This window comes from Rana temporaria, chromosome 2 (genome assembly GCF_905171775.1).
Source record: "Rana temporaria chromosome 2, aRanTem1.1, whole genome shotgun sequence".
NCBI classification, from domain to species: Eukaryota; Metazoa; Chordata; class Amphibia; order Anura; family Ranidae; genus Rana; species Rana temporaria.
The window spans coordinates 21,419,424-21,443,563 of NC_053490.1; the positions used below are offsets into that span (position 1 = coordinate 21,419,424).

The 24,140-nt window shown below is 44.7% G+C and overlaps 1 protein-coding gene across 3 annotated transcripts in view; it reads right to left on the reverse strand.

Moving 5' to 3' along the window:
* Positions 1 to 950: 950 nt before the first annotated feature.
* Positions 951 to 24,140, reverse strand: part of NARS2 (asparaginyl-tRNA synthetase 2, mitochondrial) — a 102,172-nt gene continuing 78,982 nt past the window's right edge. For 2 of the 3 annotated variants that reach the window (XM_040339964.1, XM_040339965.1), the window contains exons 13-15: positions 21,387 to 21,484; positions 5,642 to 5,668; positions 951 to 1,317 (exon numbers count right to left, since the gene is read on the reverse strand). In XM_040339964.1, coding sequence (XP_040195898.1) covers positions 1,173 to 1,317; positions 5,642 to 5,668; positions 21,387 to 21,484 — 270 coding nt within the window. In that variant the 3' untranslated portion in view covers positions 951 to 1,172. The remainder of the gene's footprint in view (positions 1,318 to 5,641; positions 5,669 to 21,386; positions 21,485 to 24,140) is intronic. The other variant, XR_005747325.1, reaches the window with a different exon arrangement.

Here is a 24,140-nt window from a genome sequence, read left to right on the forward strand (position 1 = left end):
AAGGGTAAAACTTTGTCGGCAGTTTGTCGGCATTCCACCAGCGGACGTAATTTTGATGGGTATCAATTTACTCGGCGTAACATTATCTTTCATAATATTAAAAAAAATGGGAATAACTTTACTGTTGTCTTGTCTTATCTTTTAATTAAAAAAAGTTAAATTTTTTCCCAAAAATGTGCGCTTGTAAGACCGCTGCGCAAATACGGCGTGACAGAAATTATTGCAACAATCGCCATTTTATTCTCTAGGGTGTTAGGATAAAAAAAATATATATAATGTTTGGGGGTTCTAATTAGAGGGAAGAAGATGGCAGTGAAAATAGTGAAAAATTACATTAGAATTGCTGTTTAACTTGTAATGCTTAACTTGTAATACCAACGGCCACCACCAGATGGCGCCAGCTTACACATCTGGTGGTAATAACTTGTAATACCAACGGCCACCACCAGATGGCGCCAGCTTACACATCTGGTGGTAATAACTTAATACCAACGGCTCACCACCAGATGGCGCCAGCTCACAAAACCCCCCCCCCCCCTTCCAAGCCAAGTCGCCAGGACCCTATTTCTAGTCGCCATGGCGACCGGGATTTGTCGAGCCCTGGTCTAGGGCACACTCAGCAAAGAAACCTTGGCCATCCATGGAGGATGTGGCACGTGGGCATTAAAGTCTTACGTAGTTAAAGCCAAAACATTTAGAATCTCCATCAAGTTTTTACCGCTCTGTGGCCTCAATGAGGAGATCCACCCTTGCTTAGTGGTACAGTGACACCAGAACTAGGTAGCAGTAAGAAGAACTAATGGGGTTTCAAGTATTTGTACTAGAAAATGCGTTTTTGCTGCCGTTTCACCACGTCCCGTAGTACCGACCTTCTGTCTGCCCGAGCTGGTTGTCTCTGGCTTCATGATTTTCATGGGTCTGGCAAAAGCAAGAGTCAGGACTACACAAACTTGGTTGGAACTACTGATCTAAATATTTGTTACAGGCCAGTAACCCAAAAAGTACCAAATCCAGTCCAGTGCAACAGCGAAACAGTCCGCCAATTAACATTTTCCATGTAGTCATCCATGTCCTATACAAGCATCTTGGTAACCGAGGTCGGCTCGCCATCCCTTGGCATCTACCAAAACCACACCCGTTAGGAATGTCCAGTGTCTGGTCAACGCTAAGCCTCATAAGAGGCAGGAGTAGGGATATCTTGGAAACGGTATGACGTCCTTTATGTTGTCAACTCCCAGGATGCACTGCAGGTAGCGTTCAAATCCCATCCCGAAACCACCATGTGGAACAGACCCAAATTTACGCAAATCAAGGTACCTAATTAAAGAGGAAAAAAAATGAAAAACACAAAATTATGTCTGGCGCACCGTTATACCCCAAGAGAAAGAATAACTTCAAAAGTCCTGATAGTGTGTTATTTAAGAAAAAGAAACCAGAGCCAACACGTTTTGGAGGCTTCATCAGGTCTGGAATACAACACACACAGAAAAAAAGATCTTATAAACATTACTGCGATACAGAATTTTACAAGCGAAGGAATAAAAGAAAGTACAGATAAGGGCATAACCACTTAAGACCAAGACCATTATGCAGGTAAAGGACCCGGCCAGTTTTTGCGATTCGGCACTGCGTCGCGTTAACTGACAATTGCACAGTCGTGCGACGTGGCTCCCAAACATAATTGGCGTCCTTTTTTTCCCCACAAATAGAGCTTTCTTTTGGTGGTATTTGATCACCTCTGCTGTTTTTATTATGTCTGGTGCACTGTGACAGGAGTCACTTTGGGTAGGGGGTTTGTGCAACTCTGCTTACCTTGGAGAGCTCTGGAAACTCTGTGTCCAGCTTTCCTGGACGCTCTTATGTGTAAATCACCGTGTGTCCATTAGGGGGCACAGGGTGAATGAGAACCCCACTATCATCTGTGCTAGTCAGACTCAATGTTGTATATATGTATATATTGTGTGTTGTCTCATGCTGCTGTGGAGTCTTTGCTGTGATCGTTCGGGGTGTGGTTGTATTCCATTGTTTGTGTCCGTCTGCCTTGGAACAATAATGTATAGAAGATATTCCAATTCACACAAAATTATGTCTGGTGCACTATTACACCCAATTTAACCGCTTAACGACCGCCGCATGTACATATACGTCGGCAAAATGGCACGGACAGGCAGAACGACTTTCCGCGGGTCGGGGGTCCGATCGGGACCCCCCCCGGTACATGCGGTGGTCGGTAAGCCTCAGGGAGCAATCCGGGATGAGGGCGCAGCTATTCGTTTCTAGCCGCCCCCTCGCGATCGCTCCCCGGAGCTGAAGAACAGGGAGAGCCGTATGTAAACACGGCTTCCCCGTGCTTCACTGTGGCGGCTGCATCGATCGAGTGATCCCCTTTATAGGGAGACTCGATCGATGACATCAGTCCTACAGCCACACCCCCCTACAGTTGTAAACACACACTAGGTGAAGCTGAACTCCTTCAGCGCCCCCTGTGGTTAACTCCCAAACTGCAACTGTCATTTTCACAATAAACAATGCAATTTAAATGCATTTTTTGCTGTGAAAATGACAATGGTCCCAAAAATGTGTCAACATTGTGCGAAGTGTCCGCCATAATGTCGCAGTCACGAAAAAAAATCGCTGTAGTCGTGTTATCATTTGACCAACTGCTACGGTTGCATTATTTTAGAGCCGGGTCTCAAAACTTTCTAAACAAAGGGCCAGTTTACTACCCTTCAGACTTCAAAGGGGCCAGACTATGGCCCGTGGGAGTAGAAAATGCCCCATCATTGGTATTATTTGGATAACATTGTTAGTATCATGGTAATAAATAGTGCCCCATCATTGGTGTCAGTGGGAGGAATAGTGGACCATCATTGGTATTGGTGGGAGGAATAGTGTCCCATCATCGATATTAGTGGAATCAATAGAGCCCAATCATTGGTGTGAGTGGGAGGAATAGCGCCCCACCATTGGCAATAGTGGGAGGAATAATGCCCCATCATTGGCGTCAGTGGGAGGAAGAGTACCTCATCATTGATATTGGTGGAAGGAATTGTGTCCAAGCATTACAGTGAAAGGAATAGTGCCCTGATGTTTGCATCAGCGACAGGAGTTATGAACCATCATTTGTATCAGGAGGAGGAATTGTGCCCCAAGGGCCGGAAAAAGCAAGCAAAGGGCCATATCCGGCCCTCGGGCCGCAGTTTGGAGACCGCTGTTTTAGAGACTCTATAGTCTTGTACACACGATCAGATTGTTGGCAGGGGATTGTCTGTTGACCGACTGTTGTCCTCAAGTCTGACCGTTTTGCCTCATACACCCGATCCGATTATCGTACGACATATCGTTCGCATTTGGTTGCATAGAACTAATATCGAATACAACAGTGGAAAATTGCGTAGAGTGCAAGGTGTTTTTTCACCTTAATGCATAGGATGCTTTAAGCTGAAAAAAACACAAAGCTTTACAACCCCTTCAAGTCTGTAATAGGACGATTCATTAACCCCCCTGGCGGTATTCGCGAGTCTGACTCGGGGTTAAATTTTTGTGCTGCAATCGGTAACCCTGAGCCAGACTCGGGCTCGCCTCGCAGCATCCACAGGCATGGTTTACTTACCATGTCCCTGGATCCAGCGATGCCACCGCGCTGTGTGAGCGAGCGGCGTCCTCGCTCGATTCACACAGTGTACCCGTGTGAGACCGATCCAAGTTCCCTGTGACGTTACGACGCACGGGGGCGGAGAACGGCGCCAAATTCAAGAAAGTAAGTACAGTATACTGTGATCTTATAGATTACAGTACTGTATGTAAAAAATACACACCCCCCTTGTCCCTAGTGGTCTGCCCAGTGCCCTACATGTTATTTTATATAATAAAAACCTTTCTTTCTCCCTGCAAACTGTAGATTGTCCATAGCAACCAAAAGTGTCCCTTTATGTCAAAAATGGTTTTAGAGCAGCTAGAAAACAGCGATAATAAATTTGAATCACTTGCAGAATTGTGCGATAGCGATTTGTGGGGAAATTCGTCATCAAAAAAATAAAAGTAATGACAGCGACAATTCTGCAACTGAGCAAATTTCCGTGATTTTGAGGTGATTACATTATTGAATAATTTTTATTATAATTATATTATTATTTGTTATATTATAATTTTGTTTTTAAAAAAAAAATCATACCCGGGATGCCTATTAGACTCTTGTTTGGTCAGATTTAACCACTTAACCCCCGGACCATATTGCTGCCCAAAGACCAGAGCACTTTTTGCGATTCTGGACTGCGCTGCTTTAACTGACAATTGCGCGGTCGTGCGACGTGGCTCCCAAACAAAATTGTCGTCCTTTTTTTCCCACAAATAGAGCTTTATTTTGGTGGTATTTTATAACCTCTGCGGTTTTTATTTTTTGCGCTATAAACAAAAATAGAGCAACAATTTTGAAAAAAAATAATATTTTTTACTTTTTGCTGTAATAAATATCCCCCAAAAATATATAAAAAAACATTTTTTTTCCTCAGTTTAGGCCGATACGTATTCTTCTACATATTTTTCGTTAAAAAAAATCGCAATAAGCGTTTATTGATTGGTTTGCGCAAAAGTTATAGCATTTACAAAATAGGGGGTATTTTTATGCCATTTTTATTAATATATTTTTTTTTACTAGTAATGGCGGCGATCAGCGATTTTTTTTTCGGTACTGCGACATTGCGCCGGACACTTCGGACACTTTTGACACATTTTTGGGACCATTGGAATTTTTATAGCGATCAGTGCTATAAAAATGCATTGGATTACTATAAAAATGCCACTGGCAGGGAAGGGGTTAACACTAGGGGGCGGGGAAGGGGTTAAGTATGTCCCTGGGTGTGTTCTAACTGTGGGGGGGGGGTGGCCTCACTAGGGCAAACACTGATCCTCTGTTCATACATTGTATGAACAGAAGATCAGCATTTCCCCCCGACAGGACCGGGAGCTGTGTGTTTACACACACAGCTCCCGGTCCCCGCTCTGTAACGAGCGATCGCGTGTGCCCGGCGGCGATCGAGCCCGCCGGGCACGCGCACGGGAGTCGGGGGCGAGCGCCTCCCGCGGCGCGCACGCGCCCCTAGTGGCCGCTCGAAAAGTGGACATATAGCTACGGGCTCTCGCCCAGGAGAGCCGACCTGCCGCCGTATAATGACGGTGGCTGGTCGGCTAGTAGTTAAGTGAGTTATTCCTAAGGATTACAGGCCTACAATGTAAAACACCAAATTTCCATGCAAAATAATTGTACCGCTTTTGGTACAAAATTCCAGACATAATCATACCGCCAGGGAGGTTAAGGGGGCTCAGCCTTTTAGGCTCATTTAATTGGGTCCGGTCCATATCACCCGGACTCTCGACTGTATTGGAAAGAACGGCCCTCCTTGATATTTGTCTAACTACATTGGTCTGTCTGTTCTTTGTTAAACTTTTGAATAAAAACTTATTGAAAGTAAAATAAAAACATTAAATTAGAAGGGTAAATGTTTGTAAAAAGTGGATAAAATAATTTACAAATATTGTTCATGCAAATTGAACAAAAGTGAAGGGATTCCGATCGGTCACTATAGTGCTTTGTAGTGTTCGCTAAAAAAAATATTAGTTGCGTTACGTAATTTCCACTTACCACTGGTACATGTCTGTCAGTCCCAACCTGTAAAAAAAAATCAAAAATCAAATCAAAAACAAGAAAATAACCGTAATAATTGTATTAATAAAAAAGTACCAGAAACCCATTGGTTGATCTGTCTATCTGCAAAAAATAGAACAATCATCCTAAAGCCACATCCGCATAGGATCAAGTTTGTGAAAAAAAATCAAGAGTCAAAGGGGCAGATCCACGTACCTGCGCGTAATCTTCCGCCGGGCGCAGCGTATCTAAGATACACTACGCCGCCGTAACTTATTTATTTTATTTTTAATCCACAAAGAATTTGCGCCGTAAGTTACGGCGGCGTATTGTATCTCTGGCGGCGTAAGGGCGCGGAATTCAAATGGATGTGATGGGGGCGTGTTTTATGTAAATACGTTGTGACCCGACGTAAACAAAGTTTTTTTTAACTGCGCATGCGCCGTCCCTGGGGGTATCCCAGTGCGCATGCTCGAAATTAACCCGGAACAAGCCAATGCTTACGACGGTGACGTCATTCTACGCAAATTCCTATACGCGAACGACTTACGCAAACGACGTAAAAAAGTTCAAAATTGTACGCGGGAACGACGGCCATACTTAACATCGAGTACGCCTCATAACAGCAGCTTTAACTATACGCCGGAAAAAGCCGAACGCAAACGACATAAAAAAAAGCGCAGGCCGGACATACGTTCGTAGATCGCTGTAAATAGCTAATTTGCATACTCCACGTGGATTTCGACGGAAACGCCACCTAGCGGCCGCCGAAAAATTGCATCTAAGATCTGACGGCGTACTAAGACGTACGCCTGTCGGATCGATCCCAGATGCCGTCGTATCTTGTTTTGTGGATACAAAACAAAGATACGACGCGGGAAATTTTAAATTACGCCGGCGTATCAAGAGATACGCCGGCGTAATGCTTTTGTGGATTTGCCCCAAAGACTCTGGGTCGGACTTTGTAGGCAAGATGGACGAGGGTATAATAAAAAAAAATATTTTATTAACAACAAAATCGCTCACAAACAGATCAAGTATAGAAAGAGTTAAAAAAAAAAACATAAAACTATGATGTAAACAGAAGGTTGACACCAAATGGACAGCAGTGAGCTCCTGTGAGTCAACGCATTTCACTATTTCGCTTCGTCAGGACACACTTGGGGATGATGGAAAAGAACAGGTCTCACTATCTATGATAAAACACATCAGTCAGATGTGACCTGTTCTTTTCCATCATCCCAAAGTGCGTCCTGACGAAGCATACTATCTCATTATGGATTACTTACCTGAGATCAAAGCCCCCGCAGCGGTCCTCGGTCCCCTCCTCTGGAGTGACTTCCGGGGGAGATGGCTAGTGCCAGTGCGCCTGCCCGTTTTTTGGAAAATATCTCCTTATCCGTGTAGGTTTAGGAGATATTCGTTGCACCTACAGGCAAGCCTTAGGACCGTTCTCATCGGTTAACCGATGAAGCTGACTGATGGTCTGATGTGCCTACACACCATCAGTTCAACAACCGATCGTGGCAGAACACGGTGACGTAAAACACAACGACGTGCTGAGAAAAATGAAGTTCAATGCTTCCAAGCATGCGTCGACTTGATTCTGAGCATGCATTGGTTTTGAACCGATGCTTTTGCGTACTAACCGTCGGTTTTGATCGATCGGTTAGGCGTCCATCCGTTCAATTTTAAAGCAAGTTCTAAATTTTTCGACCGAAGGATAACGGATCGATGGGGCCCAGTCCGTTTTCATCGGTTTTGTCCGATCGTGTGTACAGGGCCTTAGCCCCTTCCCGACCGCCGCATGTATATGTACGTCGGCAGAATGGCACGTACAGGCACATTGGCGTACCTGTACGTCCCTGCCTAGACGTGGGTCGGGGGTCCGATCGGGACCCCCCCCGCGACTTGCGGCGGTCGAGTCCCCTCGGGGAGCGATCCGGGACGACGGCGCGGCTATTTGTTTCTAGCCGCTCCGTCGCGATCGCTCCCCGGAGCTGAAGAACGGGGAGAGCCGTATGTAAACACGGCTTCCCCGTGCTTCACTGTGGCGCTGCATCGATCGAGTGATCCCTTATATAGGGAGACTCGATCGATGACGTCATTCCTACAGCCACACCCCCCTACTGTTGTAAACACACACTAGGTGAACCCTAACTCCTACAGCGCCCCCTGTGGTTACCTCCCAAACTGCAACTGTCATTTTCACAATAAACAATGCAATTTAAATGCATTTTTTGCTGTGAAAATGACAAAAATCCCAAAAATGTGTCAAAATTGTCCGAAGTGTCCGCCATAATGTCGCAGTCACGAAAAAAAATCGCTGATCGCCGCCATTAGTAGTAAAAAAAATTTTTTTTATAAAAATGCAATAAAACTATCCCCTATTTTGTAAACGCTATAAATTTTGCGCAAACCAATCGATAAACGCTTATTGCGATTTTTTTTACCAAAAATAGGTAGAAGAATACGTATCGGCCTAAACTGAGGAAAAAAAAATTTTTTATATATGTTTTTTGGGGATATTTATTATAGCAAAAAGTAAAAAATATTGAATTTTTTTCAAAATTGTCGCTCTATTTTTGTTTATAGCGCAAAAAATAAAAACCGCAGAGGTGATCAAATACCACCAAAAGAAAGCTCTATTTGTGGGGAAAAAAGGACGCCAATTTTGTTTGGGAGCCACGTCGCACGACCGCGCAATTGTCTGTTAAAGCGACGCAGTCCCAAACTGTAAAAACACCTTGGGTCTTTGGGCAGCAATATGGTCCGGGGCTTAAGTGGTTAATCTAGGCTTACATGTAGGTTAAAGTGGTCTGTAAGGGTTTACAACCACTTTAATGACCAGACCATTTTTAGCACTGCGTCGCTTTAACTGACAGTTGCGCGGTCGTGCGACGTGGCACCCAAACAAAATTGACGTCCTTTTTTTCACACAAATGGAGCTTTCTTTTGGTGGTAATTGATCACCTCTGTGGTTCTTATTTTTTGCACTGTAAACAAAAAAAAGAGCAATTTTGAAAAAAAAGCAATATTTTTTTCCTTTTTGCTATAATAAATATCCCAAAAAATAAAAAATAAATCTTCACCAGTTTAGGCCAATATGTATCCTACATAAAAAAAATTAAAAAATAAAAAAAAGATTGGTTTGCGCGAAAGTTATAGGGGAAGATTCACGTAGATGGGCGTAAATCTGGGCCGTCGTATCTATGCGACCGATTCTTAGAATCAGTTACGCATAGATATCCCTTAGATCCGACAGGTGTAAGTCTCTTACACCGTCGGATCTTAAATGCAATTTTTTTTTTGCCCGCTAGGTGGCGCTTCCGTCGATTTTCCTGTCGAGTATGCAAATTGGCTAGATACGCGAATTCACGAACATACGCGCGGCCGACGCAGTAAAGTTGCGAAGTTCACGTTAGGCTTTTCCCGGCATAAAGTTGCCCCTGGGTCTATGAGACGCAGCCAATGTTAAGTATGGCCGTCGTTCACACGTCGAAAATTTATAAATTTACGTTGTTTGCGTAAGTCGTCTGTGAATGGTGCTGGACGTAATTTACGTCCACGTCAAAACCAATGACGTCCTTGCGACATCATTTAGAGCAATGCACGCCGTGAAATTTTAGGGATGGTGCATGCGCAGTTCGTTCGGGGCGGGGAAGCGCTTCATTTAAATGAACCGCGCCCCCTACCCGCCGAATTTGAATTCCACCGGGTGATTTATGCTACGCCGCCGCAACTTTACAGGCAAGTGCTTTACGTTACGTATCCGATTTACGTTACGCCGCCGCAAATTTTTCAGGCAAGTGCTTTATTCACAAAGCACTTGCCTGTAAAGTTGCGGCGGCGTAGCATAAATCACCCGGTGGAATTCAAATTCGGCGGGTAGGGGGCGCGTTTCATTTAAATGAAGCGCTTCCCCGCGCCGAACGAACTGCGCATGCGCCATCCCTAAAATTTCACGGCGTGCATTGCTCTAAATGATGTCGCAAGGACGTCATTGGTTTTGACGTGGACGTAAATTACGTCCAGCCCCATTCAGGGACGACTTACGCAAACGACGTAATTTTTTTAATTTTCGACGCGGGAACGGCAGCCATACTGCGCCTCATATACCCAGGGGCAACTTTACGCCGGGAAAAGCCTAACGTAAACGTCGTAACTTTACTGCGTCGGCCGTCGGATCTAAGGGATATCTATGTGTAACTGATTCTAAGAATCAGTCCCATAGATACTACGGCGCTAGGCAGAGATACGACGACGTATCTGGAGATGCGCCGTCGTATCTCTTTTGAGAATCTGGGCCATAGTGTCTACAAAATAGGGGATTTATGGCATTTTTATTTTTTTTTATTTTTTTTAATAGTAATGGCGACAATCTGAGATTTTTAGCGGGACTGCAACAGTGCGGCGGACACATCGGTTACTTTTGACACATTTTTGGGACCATTGACATTTATACAGCGATCAGTGCTATAAAAACTTACCGATTACGGTGTAAATGTCACTGGCAGAAGGGGTTAACATTAGGGGGTGATCAAGGGGCTTAATTTGTTCCCTCAGTGTGTGTTTCTAACTGTGTGGGGGGGAGGATGTTACTGACTGGAGGAGGAGAGATATAGCTGATTACTAGGAACAGACGATCTGTCTCTCCTCTCTTGTCAGAGTGGGGATTTGTGTGTTCAGAGCTGAAAGCTGAAAATTGGCCTGGGCAGCAAGGGGGGAAAAGTGCCCTGTTGGCAAGTGGTTAATAAGGATGAACTCCACGTGCCGCATCCGCCAGGAAGCTGACACTGCGCCAATCACAGGCAGCGAGACATTTACCAATCTGTGCAGCCGGGGATCAGGAAATGTCTTACTGCTGCACAGTGTCAGCTTCCTGGTGGGCGCGGGTGCGGGCACATGGAGTGGCAAACACACCTGAGCTCATCCTTGGTGGTTAACTGTTTGCCTGGTGTTCCGCTTTAAATCATACTGCAGGAAACTCAAAGGTCTGCAAAAAAACAGTTGCTCGTGGGCAGACACATGCTTTTTCTCGCGAGACGACATGCCCATCTCACAGCCGCCATATTGGCACACTATACATTTAGCAGGATGAATTCACTCGCTGGCCTATGAGCCAGGACCAGAGAACTCCCACGGCCTGTTCAATGACAGTGTCCATTAATAATCTTTATTTTATATATACACCGTATATACGCGAATATAAGCCAAGGCACCTTCAAATCTTACCACAAAAAACTGGGAAACCTTATTGACTCGAGAATAAGCCTAGGGGGTCCATGTGCATGCCTCACTGTGTCCATGTGCATGGCTCACTGTGCCCATGCCTCACTGTGCCCATGCTTTGTGTCCATGTGCATGCCTCACTGTGCCCATGCCTCACTGTGTCCATGTGCATGGCTCACTGTGTCCATGCCTCACTGTGCCCATGTGCATGCCTCACTGTGTCCATGCCCCACTGTGTGCATGGCTCACTGTGTCCATGCCTCACTGTGTTCATGTACATGGCTCACTGTGTCCATGCCTCACTGTGTTCATGTACATGGCTCACTGTGTCCATGCCTCTCTGTGCCCATGTGCATGGCTCTCTGTGTCCATGCCTCTCTGTGCCCATGTGCATGCCTCACTGTGTCCATGCCTCTGTGCCCATGTGCATGCCTCACTGTGCCCATGACTAGACTGACGTTTAACATAGGAGTCTATGGAAGAGGTGCCCGGTTTTGAAAAAAATCGTTGTCCCCTGGCTGTAGGTCCCCCAGACAACAAACTTTGCACACTTGTAGAGGAAGAGAGGGGCTACATGTGTGCCACGTTTAGGGTGCAGGGGACCTACGGCCGGCACCGGGTCCCCAAAGTCAACCCGAATATAAGCCAAGGCACCTTCAAATCTTACCAAAAAAACCTGGGAAACCTTATTGACTCGAGTATAAGCCTAGGGGGTCCATCTGCATGCCTCACTGTGTCCATGTGCATGGCTCACTGTGCCCATGCCTCATTGTGTCCATGTGCATGGCTCACTGTGCCCATGCCTCACTGTGCCCATGACTAGACTGACGTTTAACATGGGAGTCTATAGAAGAGGTGCCCGGTTTTGAAAAAAATCGTTGTCCCCCGGCTGTAGGTCCCCCAGACAACAAACTTTGCACACTTGTAGAGGAAGAGAGGGGCTACATGTGTGCCACGTTTAGGGTCCAGGGGACCTACGGCCGGCACCGGGTCCCCAAAGTCACAGGAAAAATGACCGTTTAACATGGGAGTCTATGGAAGGGGTGCCTGGCTTTGAAAAATCGGTGCTCCCCGGCCGTAGGTTCCCCGGACAACAAACTTTTCACACTGGTAGAGGAAGAGTGGGGCTACATGATTGCTGTGTTTGGGGTCCAGGGGACCTACGGCCGGCACCTGGTCCCCAAAGTCCGGTAGATTAGGGACAAAAAGGAGACTCAAGTATAAGCCAAGGGGGGCATTTTCAGCACAAAAAAATGTGCTGAAAAACTCGGCTTATACTCGAGTATATACGGTAAATCATTTTTATTTTTATATAAATACAACAGGTTCCCTTTAACCCCTTAACGCCCGCCGCACGACTATATATGTCCGCAAAATGGCACGGACAGGCAGATGGGCGTATATATACGTCCCTGCCTTCTAGCGGGTGGGGGGTCCGATGGTGACCCCCTCCGCTGCGTGCGGCGGTCGGATTCCCGCGGGGAGCGACCCGGGACAACGGCACGGCTATTCGTTTATAGCCGCTCCATCGCGATCGCTCCCCGAAGCTGAAGAACGGGGAGAGTCGTATGTAAACACGGCTTCCCCGTGCTTCACTGTGGCGGCGTATCGATCGAGTGATCCTTTATATAAGGGAGACTCGATCGATGACGTCAGTCCTACAGCCACACCCCCCTACAATTGTAAACACACACTAGGTGAACCCTAACTCCTACAGCGCCCCCTGTGGTTAACTCCCAAACTGCAACTGTCATTTTCACAATAAACAATGCAATTTAAATGCATTTTTTGCTGTGAAAATGACAATGGTCCCAAAAATGTGTCAAAATTGTCCGAAGTGTCCGCCATAATGTCGCAGTCACGGAAAAAATCGCTGATCGCCGCCATTAGTAGTAAAAAAAATAAATTAATAAAAATGCAATAAAACTATGCCCTATTTTGTAAACGCTATAAATTTTGCGCAAACCAATCGATAAACGCTTATTGCGATTTTTTTTTTACCAAAAATAGGTAGAAGAATACGTATCGGCCTAAACTGAGGGAAACATTTTTTTTTATATATGTTTTGGGGGGATATTTATTATAGCAAAAAGTAAAAAATATTGCATTTTTTTCAAAATTGTCGCTCTATTTTTGTTTATAGCGCAAAAAATAAAAACCGCAGAGGTGATCAAATACCACCAAAAGAAAGCTCTATTTGTGGGGAAAAAATTACGCCAATTTTGTTTGGGAGCCACGTCGCACGACCGCGCAATTGTCTGTTAAAGCAACGCAGTGCCGAATCGCAAAACCTGGCCTGGGCATTTAGCTGCAAAATGGTCCGGGGCTTAAGTGGTTAAATAGCACAAGTGTGAACAATCCCCGTAGCAGACGGACACATCCGGATCCTCGGCATACATCTGGCTGGACGGATCCTCCCATCTGCAGGAAGACTGTGCTATATTTATCTCGGCTTCCATTCATTTAATATTCCCAAATCAGAGGCAGCTGATGAGCGTCACATGCGCTGTGTGCGCCATGCAGGAGGATTCCATTAGGGGAGCAGCTGACGGGCCCTGTGCACACTTCCAGGGACACTTTATGAGAAAATGTGTGTCTGGAATCAGAGCAATAAGGATGTGTAATTTATGGGGGGAAGATTCGTCATTTGACCTGTGAGCCGAGGGTAGCATTAGCCCGCTAAACAGCGATCTGCGGCTGATCGCTTAACAGAGGGCGCTTGACAGGTGTTGACGTGACATGCCTCCTTGCACCTACTTTGTAACTTTCCCGTACGTTGTTTCGTGCTCGAGACACTGCGGGCGCGCGCTCCGCCGGAGGTGCCGATTCCAATCCCTGAAAACCCTAACCCCCAACGCGGCCACTTGCGATTGCTCCTCACAGAGGCAGAATGGGGATCTGCCTATGTAAACAAAGCAGATCCCGGTTCTAAAAGTAAAGTACACAGAGATCAGGAATAGCGATCTCTCTCTACTCCCAGTTAGTCCATCCCCCTGACAGTTAGAAACACCTCCCTAGGGAACACTTAACCCCTTTATCGTCAACCATTTCACCGCCAGTGTCATTTATACAGTGACAGTGCATATTTTTAGTTTTGATAATAATGTCACAGATCCGAAAAAAAAAGTGTCAAAAGTGTCCGATCTGTCCGCCACAATCCTGCTAAACATCACTAGTTACCGCCATTACTAGTATATATATATATATATATATATATATATATATATATATATATATATATATAAAATGCAATAAATCTTTCCCCTAATTTGTAGACACTAACTTTTGTGCAATAAACAAAATACATTTGTTTTTATTAAATGTTTTCGTTATTTTAGCAGAAAGTAAAAAAAATTTAGCTTTTTTCAAAATTGTTGCTCTTTTTTTGTTTATAGTGCATAAAAAAAAAAAAAAAGAAGCACAGGTAATCAAATACTACCAAAAGAAAGCTCTATTAGCCGCAATCTCATGTTCCTAACTGTAATTGAAGATGTTTATTTAGTTTCTCTTGTGGTAAGCCAGCACCATATTAACTGTTGTTCTCCATGTCTGTAGTAGAAAATACTTCTGCCCTTTGCTTAAATCTCGCGCATGTGCGATCGTTTCCGAGTGAGTGAGTGAGAAACTTATATAGCGCAACAAATGCGAACTTAATCGCCTCAAGGCGCTTGGCATCCAGAGTTGTGCAGGTCTTTCAGAAGAGGTGAGTCTTTAGCTTTTTCCTAAAAACCCAATGGTTTTCTTCCAAGCGGATGGTAGTGGGTAGAGCATTCCTGAGCCGTGGTCCTTGGACCGAAAATCTACATTCTCCCTTAGATTTGTAGCGAGATTTAGGGATTTGGAGAAGGTTTTGGTTGCTTGATCGGAGCACGCGCTTGGTGACGTAGGGTTTTATTTTCTTGCTTAAATATTGAGGAGCGTTCCCCTGTATACATTTGTGGGTGAGGCAGAGCGTCTTGAATGTCACCCGGTCCTGTACGGACAGCCAGTGGAGGGACCTTAAGGCCGGGGAGACTGGTTCCCACGGCTTTTTACCTGTTACCAGTCTGGCTGCCGTGTTCTGGACGACTTGTAGACGTGAAATCTGGTATTTCGGTAGTCCTAAGTAGAGGGAATTTGCGTAGTCGAGTCGTGAGTTGATGATTGTTCCCACCACTACTGCTGTGTCCTCTTCCGGGATGAAGGGGAGGAGTCTACGTAGCATGCGGAGCAGATGATGAGAACCGCTGACGACTGATTCTATTTGTGCATCCATCGTCATGTCTGCGTCAAAGATGACTCCGAGACTTTTGACTTTATTGCTTGGCGCGATGGTTTGTCCGAGGATGGTGGGTGGTGTCCATGTGGTCCTGGAGATAGATTTCCTATGTGCATGAAGGGTGAGTAGCTCTGTTTTGGATCCGTTGAGTTTGAGGGAGCTTTCCGTCATCCAATTGTCAATCAGTGCAAGACATTTTCCTAGTTCATGAAATTGGTCTTTTTTGTTGGTGATTCGAAGGTACAACTGCGTGTCGTCAGCATAGGAGTGGTAGCGCAGGTCCTGTTTGCTGATGATTTTGAGGAGCGGGCGGATGTAGATGTTGAAGAGTACGGGTGAGAGGGGCGATCCTTGCGGGACTCCGCATGTAATGGTCCGTGTTTCTGATGTGAAATCTCCAAGTTTCACGGTCTGAGTGCGATTTTCTAGGAAAGATGCGAACCACGGTAGGGCCGCGTCAGAGACTCCTGCTACTTCCTTGAGTCGCGTGAGCAATATGTTGTGGTCTACCATGTCGAAGGCTGCACTAAGGTCCAGCAGCACTAGGAGACAGGATTCTCCGTCATCTGCTGCTTCGAGAGCGTCATCCCATATCTTGAGGAGAGCCGTTTCTGTGCCGTGGCCTGGGCGAAAACCTGATTATAGGGCATCTAGTAGTTTGTGGTCGTCAAGATGGGGCTGAAGCTGTTGTACTACTGCTTTCTCCATGATCTTGGAGATGGTGTTCAGGCTTGTTACCGGTCTGCGATGGTTTGGGTCTTTAGGGTCGAGGTTGGGTTTCTTTAGGAGGGGTTTTATTATGCCTTGCTTGAGGGTGCTCGGAACCATCCCTTTCTCAGCCAAGCCGCCTTCTGGTTCCAGACGCTGAGCATGTAGTCTTGCCGTATTGGAGCGCCGTGCCGCTGAAAGCGGATATGACAGTCACCGATAGCACAAAGAGCATGCCGTGAAACGCGGGAGAGATGCGCATGCGCCGGTGACGTCATTAGAGATAACGGGATGGATTACCAGCAAACCGAGCAAGTAAGGTGACATCTGAGGACAGCGATCAATAGTGCTTTTAATGTATATATATATATATATATATATATATATATATATATATATATATATATATATATATATATATGTATATATGTATGTATGTATGTATGTATGTATGTATGTATGTATGTATGTATGTATGTATGTATGTATGTATGTATGTGTATGTATATATATATATATATATATATATATATATATATATATATATATATATTATATATATGCTAAAGTGATGGGAGACAGTTTAAAACCGCTTTAAGGCCGATTTGAGTAAATTAGGGGTTAAACAGAGGGGGGGGGGGGGGAATGAAAAAAAAACAACAACAAAAATATATATATTTTTTTTACTTGACAGGTTGCTTTAAACTGCAGATTTGTAGACGAAGAAACAGAAAGATACAAAAAGAAACAATGTTTCTTTTTATCTTTCTGTTTCAGCTGCTGAACAATGTTGATAAACATTACCTGGTTGTTTTTTTTTTTTTGCTTTTTTTTTTTGACAGCTCCAATTGCCGTTTACACTTCTGCTTTCAACAGGGGAACCCCACTGACAGCCAAATGATTCATCGGTTGTAAAAGTTTGCGTTTTTTCACCTTAATGTATCCTATGCATTAAAAGTGAAGAAACTTCTGGCAGTGACAGGCTAGGACACGGCGTGACACAATCTCTGCAAAGAGTTGTGGCCACGGCTCTTCAACCGTGTGATTGGCCGTGTCCAATCACAGCCGATCACATGTAAACACGGAGATGCCGGTGACTTAACAAGCTGGTTCCGCCTATGGTATTTGTTCCACTCAACAGCTGATGATCAGCTGTTGCGTTCGGCTATTTCCGTAGCCTGCTACTGCGCATGCCCGGAGTCTGCGCAGTCGGTTGTGGAACAAGCTCGGCGATGGTCATCTTCTCCTCCTCCCTCCCTGAAGCCTCCCCCGCCCGGGTGCTCGCTGACTGGTGCCCTGGATGGGCCGCTCTATTGTCAGTCAGTGAGCTCCTCCTGCTCTGTCAGCCCCATAGAGCCGCACACAGCCCCCCCCCTCTACGATCCGTTTCAAACCCGACGTTTTACAGAGAAACACAATTTAAATGATGTAATAAATATACATGTCTGGAGGAAATGTTATGAAATTGACGGTGTGGTGCAGTGAAGCTTTCCGTCCTCCCCTGCTGACTTATGGTACGCTCCACAAGCCGGGTTATCTGTCTCAGCAGCTAGCTGCCGATTCCGTGTTCCACAGCTGACGAACAGCTGTTTTGTTCGGCTATTTCCGTAGCCTGCCCGTAGAATGTTACTGCGCATGCCCGGAGACTGCGCAGTCGGTTGTGGAACTTCCCCCATAGGGGAACATTTAGGACAAGTCACCGGTAATCGGCTCTCCTCGCCTCACACTGACCGAGTGCGTGGTGGGGAGAGCCGATCAGCAGCATCTCCTCACAGGGGGACAACAAGGAATGCAATCAGGGCACCGATCAGTGCCCCGATTACTGTATAGCAATTTAGTGTCACCAATCAGTGCCCACCACTGCCTACAAGTGCCCATTAGCGATGACAGTCAGTGCTGCCTATCAGTGATGCCAATCACTGCTGTAGATCAATGCCTAATCAGTGTCGCCCATCAGTGCCCACCAGTGCCGCCCATCAGTGCCCACCAGTGCCGCCCATCAGTGCCGCCCACCAGTGCCGCCCACCAGTGCCCATTAGTGCCACCTATCAGTGCCCATTAGTGCCACCTATCAGTGCCCATTAGTGCCACCTATCAGTGCCCATTAGTGCAGTATATTAGTTCATCCTCATCACTTCCACCTAATCGGTGTCCATAAGTGCCACCTCATCAATGCCCACCAGTTCAGCCTATCAGTGCCGTCTCATCAGAGCACATCAGCGAAGGTGAAAAATTACTTAGTTTCTGTCAGTAAATTTTGTAACCAAGTAAAAAAAAACAGCAGTGATTAAAGACCATCAAAAGAAATCTCTATTTGTGTGAAGAAAATGATAAAAAAATGTGTTTGGGTAAAGTGTAGCACGACCGCACAATTGTCATTCAGAGTGTCATAGCGCTGAAAGCTGAAAAATGGCCTGGGCAAGGAAGGGGGGTGAAAGTGCCCGGTAGGCAAGTGGTTAAAGAGGAACTGCAGTCTGCTGACATAATTTGTAATAAAAACATCTTTGTCATTCTGAAGCTTCCCTCCAAACACGTTGCATATTATTTTATATATACACTATGATTCTGTACTTGCCAAATATTGCAGAAATCTCCCTCCGCTGAGTCTGGCTGCAGCCATTTTAACTGTGGGCAGCTGAAGCTGCTGCCTGTTCACTTCCTGGATTTACAGAGGCACACCTCCAGCTCTGCAGCTCTCATTGGCCCTCTTATGACTCATCCCCACTCCCTTCCTGTCAAACTCTTGCGAGAGCGAGAGAGAGAGAGCTGTGCATGATGTCATAAACCTATGATTTTTGCCAGACAAGAAACAGGAAGTGGGCTGTATAAGGCATTTACTGGCAGAAAAAAAAGTTTTAGGCTTCATTTCCATGGACGTTTTTACAGCCACTTTTTTTTAGCCTTTTTTACAGCTTAAAAACGCCTGTCCATGTTTTTTTTTTTTTAGCTGGAGCTCAAAAACGCTGCGGTAGCAGTTTTTAGCGTTTTTGAGCGTTTAACGTCTGGCGTTTTTACAGCTCTAAGGCTGGAGCTTCAGAACGCACTGGTCCTGTTTTTTTTTTGCAGCTTAAAAACGGCTCAGCCATCTACAGCTCAAAAATGTCATGGTGGGCATGAGGCCATAGACTAACATGGAGAGACGTTTTTAACCACTTGACCACTGGGCGCGTAAACCCCCTTAATAACCAGACCAATTTTCAGCTTTCGGTGCTCTCACAATTTGAATGACAATTACTCGGTCATACAACATTGTACCCAAATGAAATTTTCGTCCTTTTTTTCACACAAATAGAGCTTTCTTTTGGTGGTATTTAATCACTGTTGCGTTTTTTATTTTTTGCGCTAAAAGAGAAAAAAGACTGAAAATTCTGTAAAAAAAAAAAAAAAAGAATTTTTCTTTGTTTCTGTTATAAAATTTAGCAAATTTAGTATTTTTTCTTCATTCTTTTGCATAAATGTGAAAGATGAAGTTACGCCGAGTAAATAGATACCCAACATGTCACCCTTCAAAATTGCACACGCTCGTGGAATCCGTGAAAATCCCCATAGGCGACGTTGCAGGGTAGTGTGGGGTATTGCAGAGTATTGTGGGGTATTGCAGAGTATTGTGGGGTATTGCAGAGTATTGTGGGGTATTGCAGAGTATTGTGGTGTATTGCAGAGTATTGTGGTGTATTGCACAGTACTTTGGTGTATTGCACAGTACTTTGGTGTATTGCACAGTACTTTGGTGTATTGCACAGTACTTTGGTGTATTGCACAGTACTTTGGTGTATTGCAGAGTAGTGTGGGGTATTGCAGAGTAGTGTGGGGTATTGCAGAGTAGTGTGGGGTATTGCACAGTAGTGTGGGGTATTGCACAGTAGTGTGGGGTATTGCACAGTAGTGTGGGGTATTGCACAGTAGTGTGGGGTATTGCACAGTAGTGTGGGGTATTGCACAGTAGTGTGGGGTATTGCACAGTAGTGTGGGGTATTGCACAGTAGAGTAGTATTAGTTTGGGGCAGGGATGGCTGAGCAGGGATGGATGGCTGGATCTGTGACTGCATTTGTCACAGATCCAGCCCACAGCAGCTGCTGCTGCTGCTGCATCCGCTCCCTTCCCTCTCCTCTCCTCTCACACTGTACCATTCGGTACAGAGAGGGGAGGGAGGAACCGGCGTCATCACATGACGCCGGTTTGTTTACAAGTGATCGCTCCGTCATTGGACGGAGCGATCAAGTGGTAAACTGCCGATATCAGCGGCTATTTACAGTGATCCGTGATCCGCCTGGTCCGGAGGACCCGGCGGTCACGGACATTCCCGTGTGCGCGCCCGAGATGGCGCGCGGCAGCGCGATTCTGGGAGGACGTCCATGGACGTCCTCCCAGAGTTAAAGTGGAGTTCCACCCATTTTTTTTATGTTTGTCTGTGCTGCATGCTCTAATCTCATAGTGTTCAGCATGGACAATTTTTATTTAATTTGTTGCTTGTAAATACCTTTATTTTGTAATCCTTCATTACTTCCTCCTCCTTATTTGCCTAGGCTATTTGCAAGGGTTTCTGGGATAGGCATCATGTTTCCCAGTAGTCCTTGCAAACCTGACTGAAACCTGACTGAAACCTATTACATTGCTTGTGCAGCACTGAGCATGTGCGAGATATGCAAAGCTGAAATCCAGGAAGTCATACAGTCTGGCTTCATGATGCCCACACTTAAGATGGCCACGGTCTATTTCTAGATTATAAACTATCTAAATGCTCTAACAACCTAACAAAACGGACCTTAGTTTACAGACTAACTTTACTAGAATACATTAAGCTTGTGTATTACAGGGGTATTTATATTTAAAAAGTGAAATTGTGGGTGGAACTCCCCTTTAAGCAACCGCCTTGTAGACGTATATCGTCTATAGGGCGGTTGTTAACTGGTTAAGCTGCAAAAAAAGCTCAGAAAAGTGGCTGTAAAAACGTCCATGGAAATTAAGCCTTATTATCCAAAGTTAAAACAAGGGCAGAAGATTTAATAGATGGAAAGTTGAAAAAAAAAAAAAAATGACTGAAGGTCCGCTTTAACAACTAATTTAAATTTCAGCTGTCAGTAGGGCAATCCCGCTGACAGCTGAAAGAACCGAGCCTGAAAGTATCCGTTTTGGGTATCGGTGCATTTGCATGAGTAACGATACCCGCGCAATTGCTTAGTATCGGCACCAATACCGGTATCGGTGCAACCCTAGGTATAAATGAAAAAAAATGTTCGCCTTTATTTACACCGACTTCCTGGGAAGATGATTAGCATCGGAACAGGAAGTGGAGAGGAAATCTACACCTTGGGTGTCACAGGAACTTGTACCTACAGGAAGAATGGTGATAAAATCACAGGAGGCCGGGTAGCTGAAGCTGCTGCCTGTTCAATTCCTGGATTTACACACCTCCAGCTCTGCAGCTCTCATTGGCCCTCTTATGACTCATCCCCACTCCCTTCCTGGCAAAGCCAATAAACTCCAAAGCTCATTAACACTAAAAAAATACATCATCCCCCAGCATTCTAAAGCTCAGTTACCTGTCAAGACGTGACTCCAGTACGGGAAGTCTCTCCTCTCTCAGACTTCCCCCGAACAGCTCCCCGATCCCCGGAACCAGCAGATCCACCGCCGACACCTGGAGAACACAGAACCAGACATCTTATACATAGAGAAAGAGTATTCCATACACCACTCTACATCCTTCTAGATCCGACTTAAAAAGGGTTAACTAAATGAGATACCAAAAACATGTCACGCTCTAAAATTGCGCACGCTCGCGGAATGGCATCAAACTACGGTATTTAAAAATCTCCATAGGCGACGCTATAACCACTTCAGCCCCGGAAGAATTGGCTGCTCAATGACCGGCACTGGCACTGCGTAGTTTTAACTGACAATTGCGCGGTCGTGCGACGTGGCACCTAAACAAAATTGATGCCCTTTTCCCCCACAAATAGAGCTTTCTTTTGGTGGTATTTGATCACCTCTGGGGTTTTTATTTTTTGCGCTATAAACAAAAATAGAGCGACAATTTTGAAAAAAAAAACAATATTTTTTACTTTTTGCTGTAATAAATATCCCCCAAAAAATGTATAAATTTTTTTTTTCCCTCACTTTAGGCCGATACGTATTCTTCTACCTATTTTTGGTAAAAAAAAAAATCGCAATAAGCGTTTATCGGTTGGTTTGCGCAAAATTTATAGCATTTACAAAATAGGGGATAGTTTTATTGCATTTTTATACATTTTTTTTTTTACTACTAATGGCGGCGATCAGCGATTTTTTTTGTGACTGCGACATTATGGCGGACAGTTCGGACAATTTTTACACATTTTTGGGGCCATTGTAATTTTCACAGCAAAAAACGCATTTAAAATGCATTGTTTACTGTGAAAATTACAATTGTAGTTTTTGCGCTATAAGGCTCCATGCACACTGAAGCCAATAAAAGCTATAAAAAAAAAACCGCCAGTAGCTTTGCAGGGAGCCTTTCAACGTTTTTTAGCGTTTTTGCAATAGCTTTAATCAGCGTTTTTCAGTGTAGCTTTTTTTTTTTTTTTTAATGGATTAAAAAACGCAAACAACGCTGGCACCGGCGTTTTTTAAGCGTTTTTGAGCTTTTTCTGCGTTTTGCATTTTTGAGCGTTTTTTCCCCGCCAAAAAACGGCACTTTGAACGCAAATTTCAGGCGTTCAGAAAAAGGCAATAAACTCCAAAGCTCATTACACTAAAAAAACGCCCAGGTGTGCATGGGCACATAGGCCAACATAGAGTTAATGTTTTGGGCTTTAACCACTTCCGGACCGCCGCATGTATATGTACGTCGGCAGAATGGCACATACGAATGGCGTACCTGTATGTCCCTGCCTAGACGTGGGTCCGATCGGGACCCCCCCCCCCCCCCCGCTACATGCGGCGGTCGGATTCCCGCGGGGAGCGATCCGGGACCAGGGCGCGGCTATTCGTTTCTTCCCCGTGCTTCACTGTGGCAGGTGCATCGATCGAGTGATCCCTTGTATAGGGAGACTCGATCGATGACGTCAGTCCTACAGCCACACCCCCCTACAGTTGTAAACACACACTAGGTGAACCCTAACTCCTACAGCGCCCCCTGTGGTTAACTCCCAAACTGCAACTGTCATTTTCACAATAAACAATGCAATTTAAATGCCTTTTTTGCTGTGAAAATGACAATGGTCCCAAAAATGTGTCAAAATTGTTCGAAGTGTCCGCCATAATGTCGCAGTCACGAAAAAAAATCGCTGATCGCCGCCATTAGTAGTAAAAAAAAAAAAAAAAAAATAATAAAACTATCCCCTATTTTGTAAACGCTATAAATTTTGCGCAAACCAATCGATAAACGCTTATTGCGATTTTTTTTTACCAAAAATAGGTAGAAGAATACGTATCGGCCTAAACTGAGGAAAAAAATAATTTATATATGTTTTTGGGGGATATTTATTATAGCAAAAAAATATTGCATTTTTTTCAAAATTGTCGCTCTATTTTTGTTTATAGCGCAAAAAATAAAAACCGCAGAGGTGATCAAATACCACCAAAAGAAAGCTCTATTTGTGGGGAAAAAAGGACGCCAATTTTGTTTGGGAGCCACGTCGCACGACCGCGCAATTGTCAGTTAAACCGACGCAGTGCCGAATTGTAAAAACCCCTTGGGTCATTTAGCAGCATATTGGTCCGGTCCTTAAGTGGTTAACCACTTCACCTCCGTAAGGTTCACCCCCCTTCATTTTAGGTTGGACTTGATGGACACATACTATGTAACCATGACCAGGCCATTTTTTGGGATACAGCACTGCATTATTTTAACTGACAGACAATTGCGCGATCGTGCAACGCTGTTCCCAAATAAAATGTCCCCCCCCCCCACAAATAGAGCTTTCTATTGGTGGTATTTGATCACCTCTGCGGGTTTAATTTTTTGCGTTATAAACAAAAAAATAGCGACAATTTTGAAAAAAAAAAAATGTTTTCTTACTTTTTGCTATAGGACCATTTCACACCACATGCAGTCCAGTGTGTTTTTTTTCTGCATCAAAAACGCATGGAAAGTAGGTTCTATGGTTTTTAATGGCACCAGTGCTTGCAGTTCCAGAAAAAAAATAAAAATAAAGTAGGACCTCCACTGGAATGCTGTAAAAAAACATCAAAAACGCACTGGAACAAAAAAAAAAATAACACAATAACAAATGGCAGTTATTGTGTTTTTTTTTCTTTTTGTACTTTATTTGCTCTTTTCTCAATAAATCGAACCTTTAACCGTGAAAAAAAAA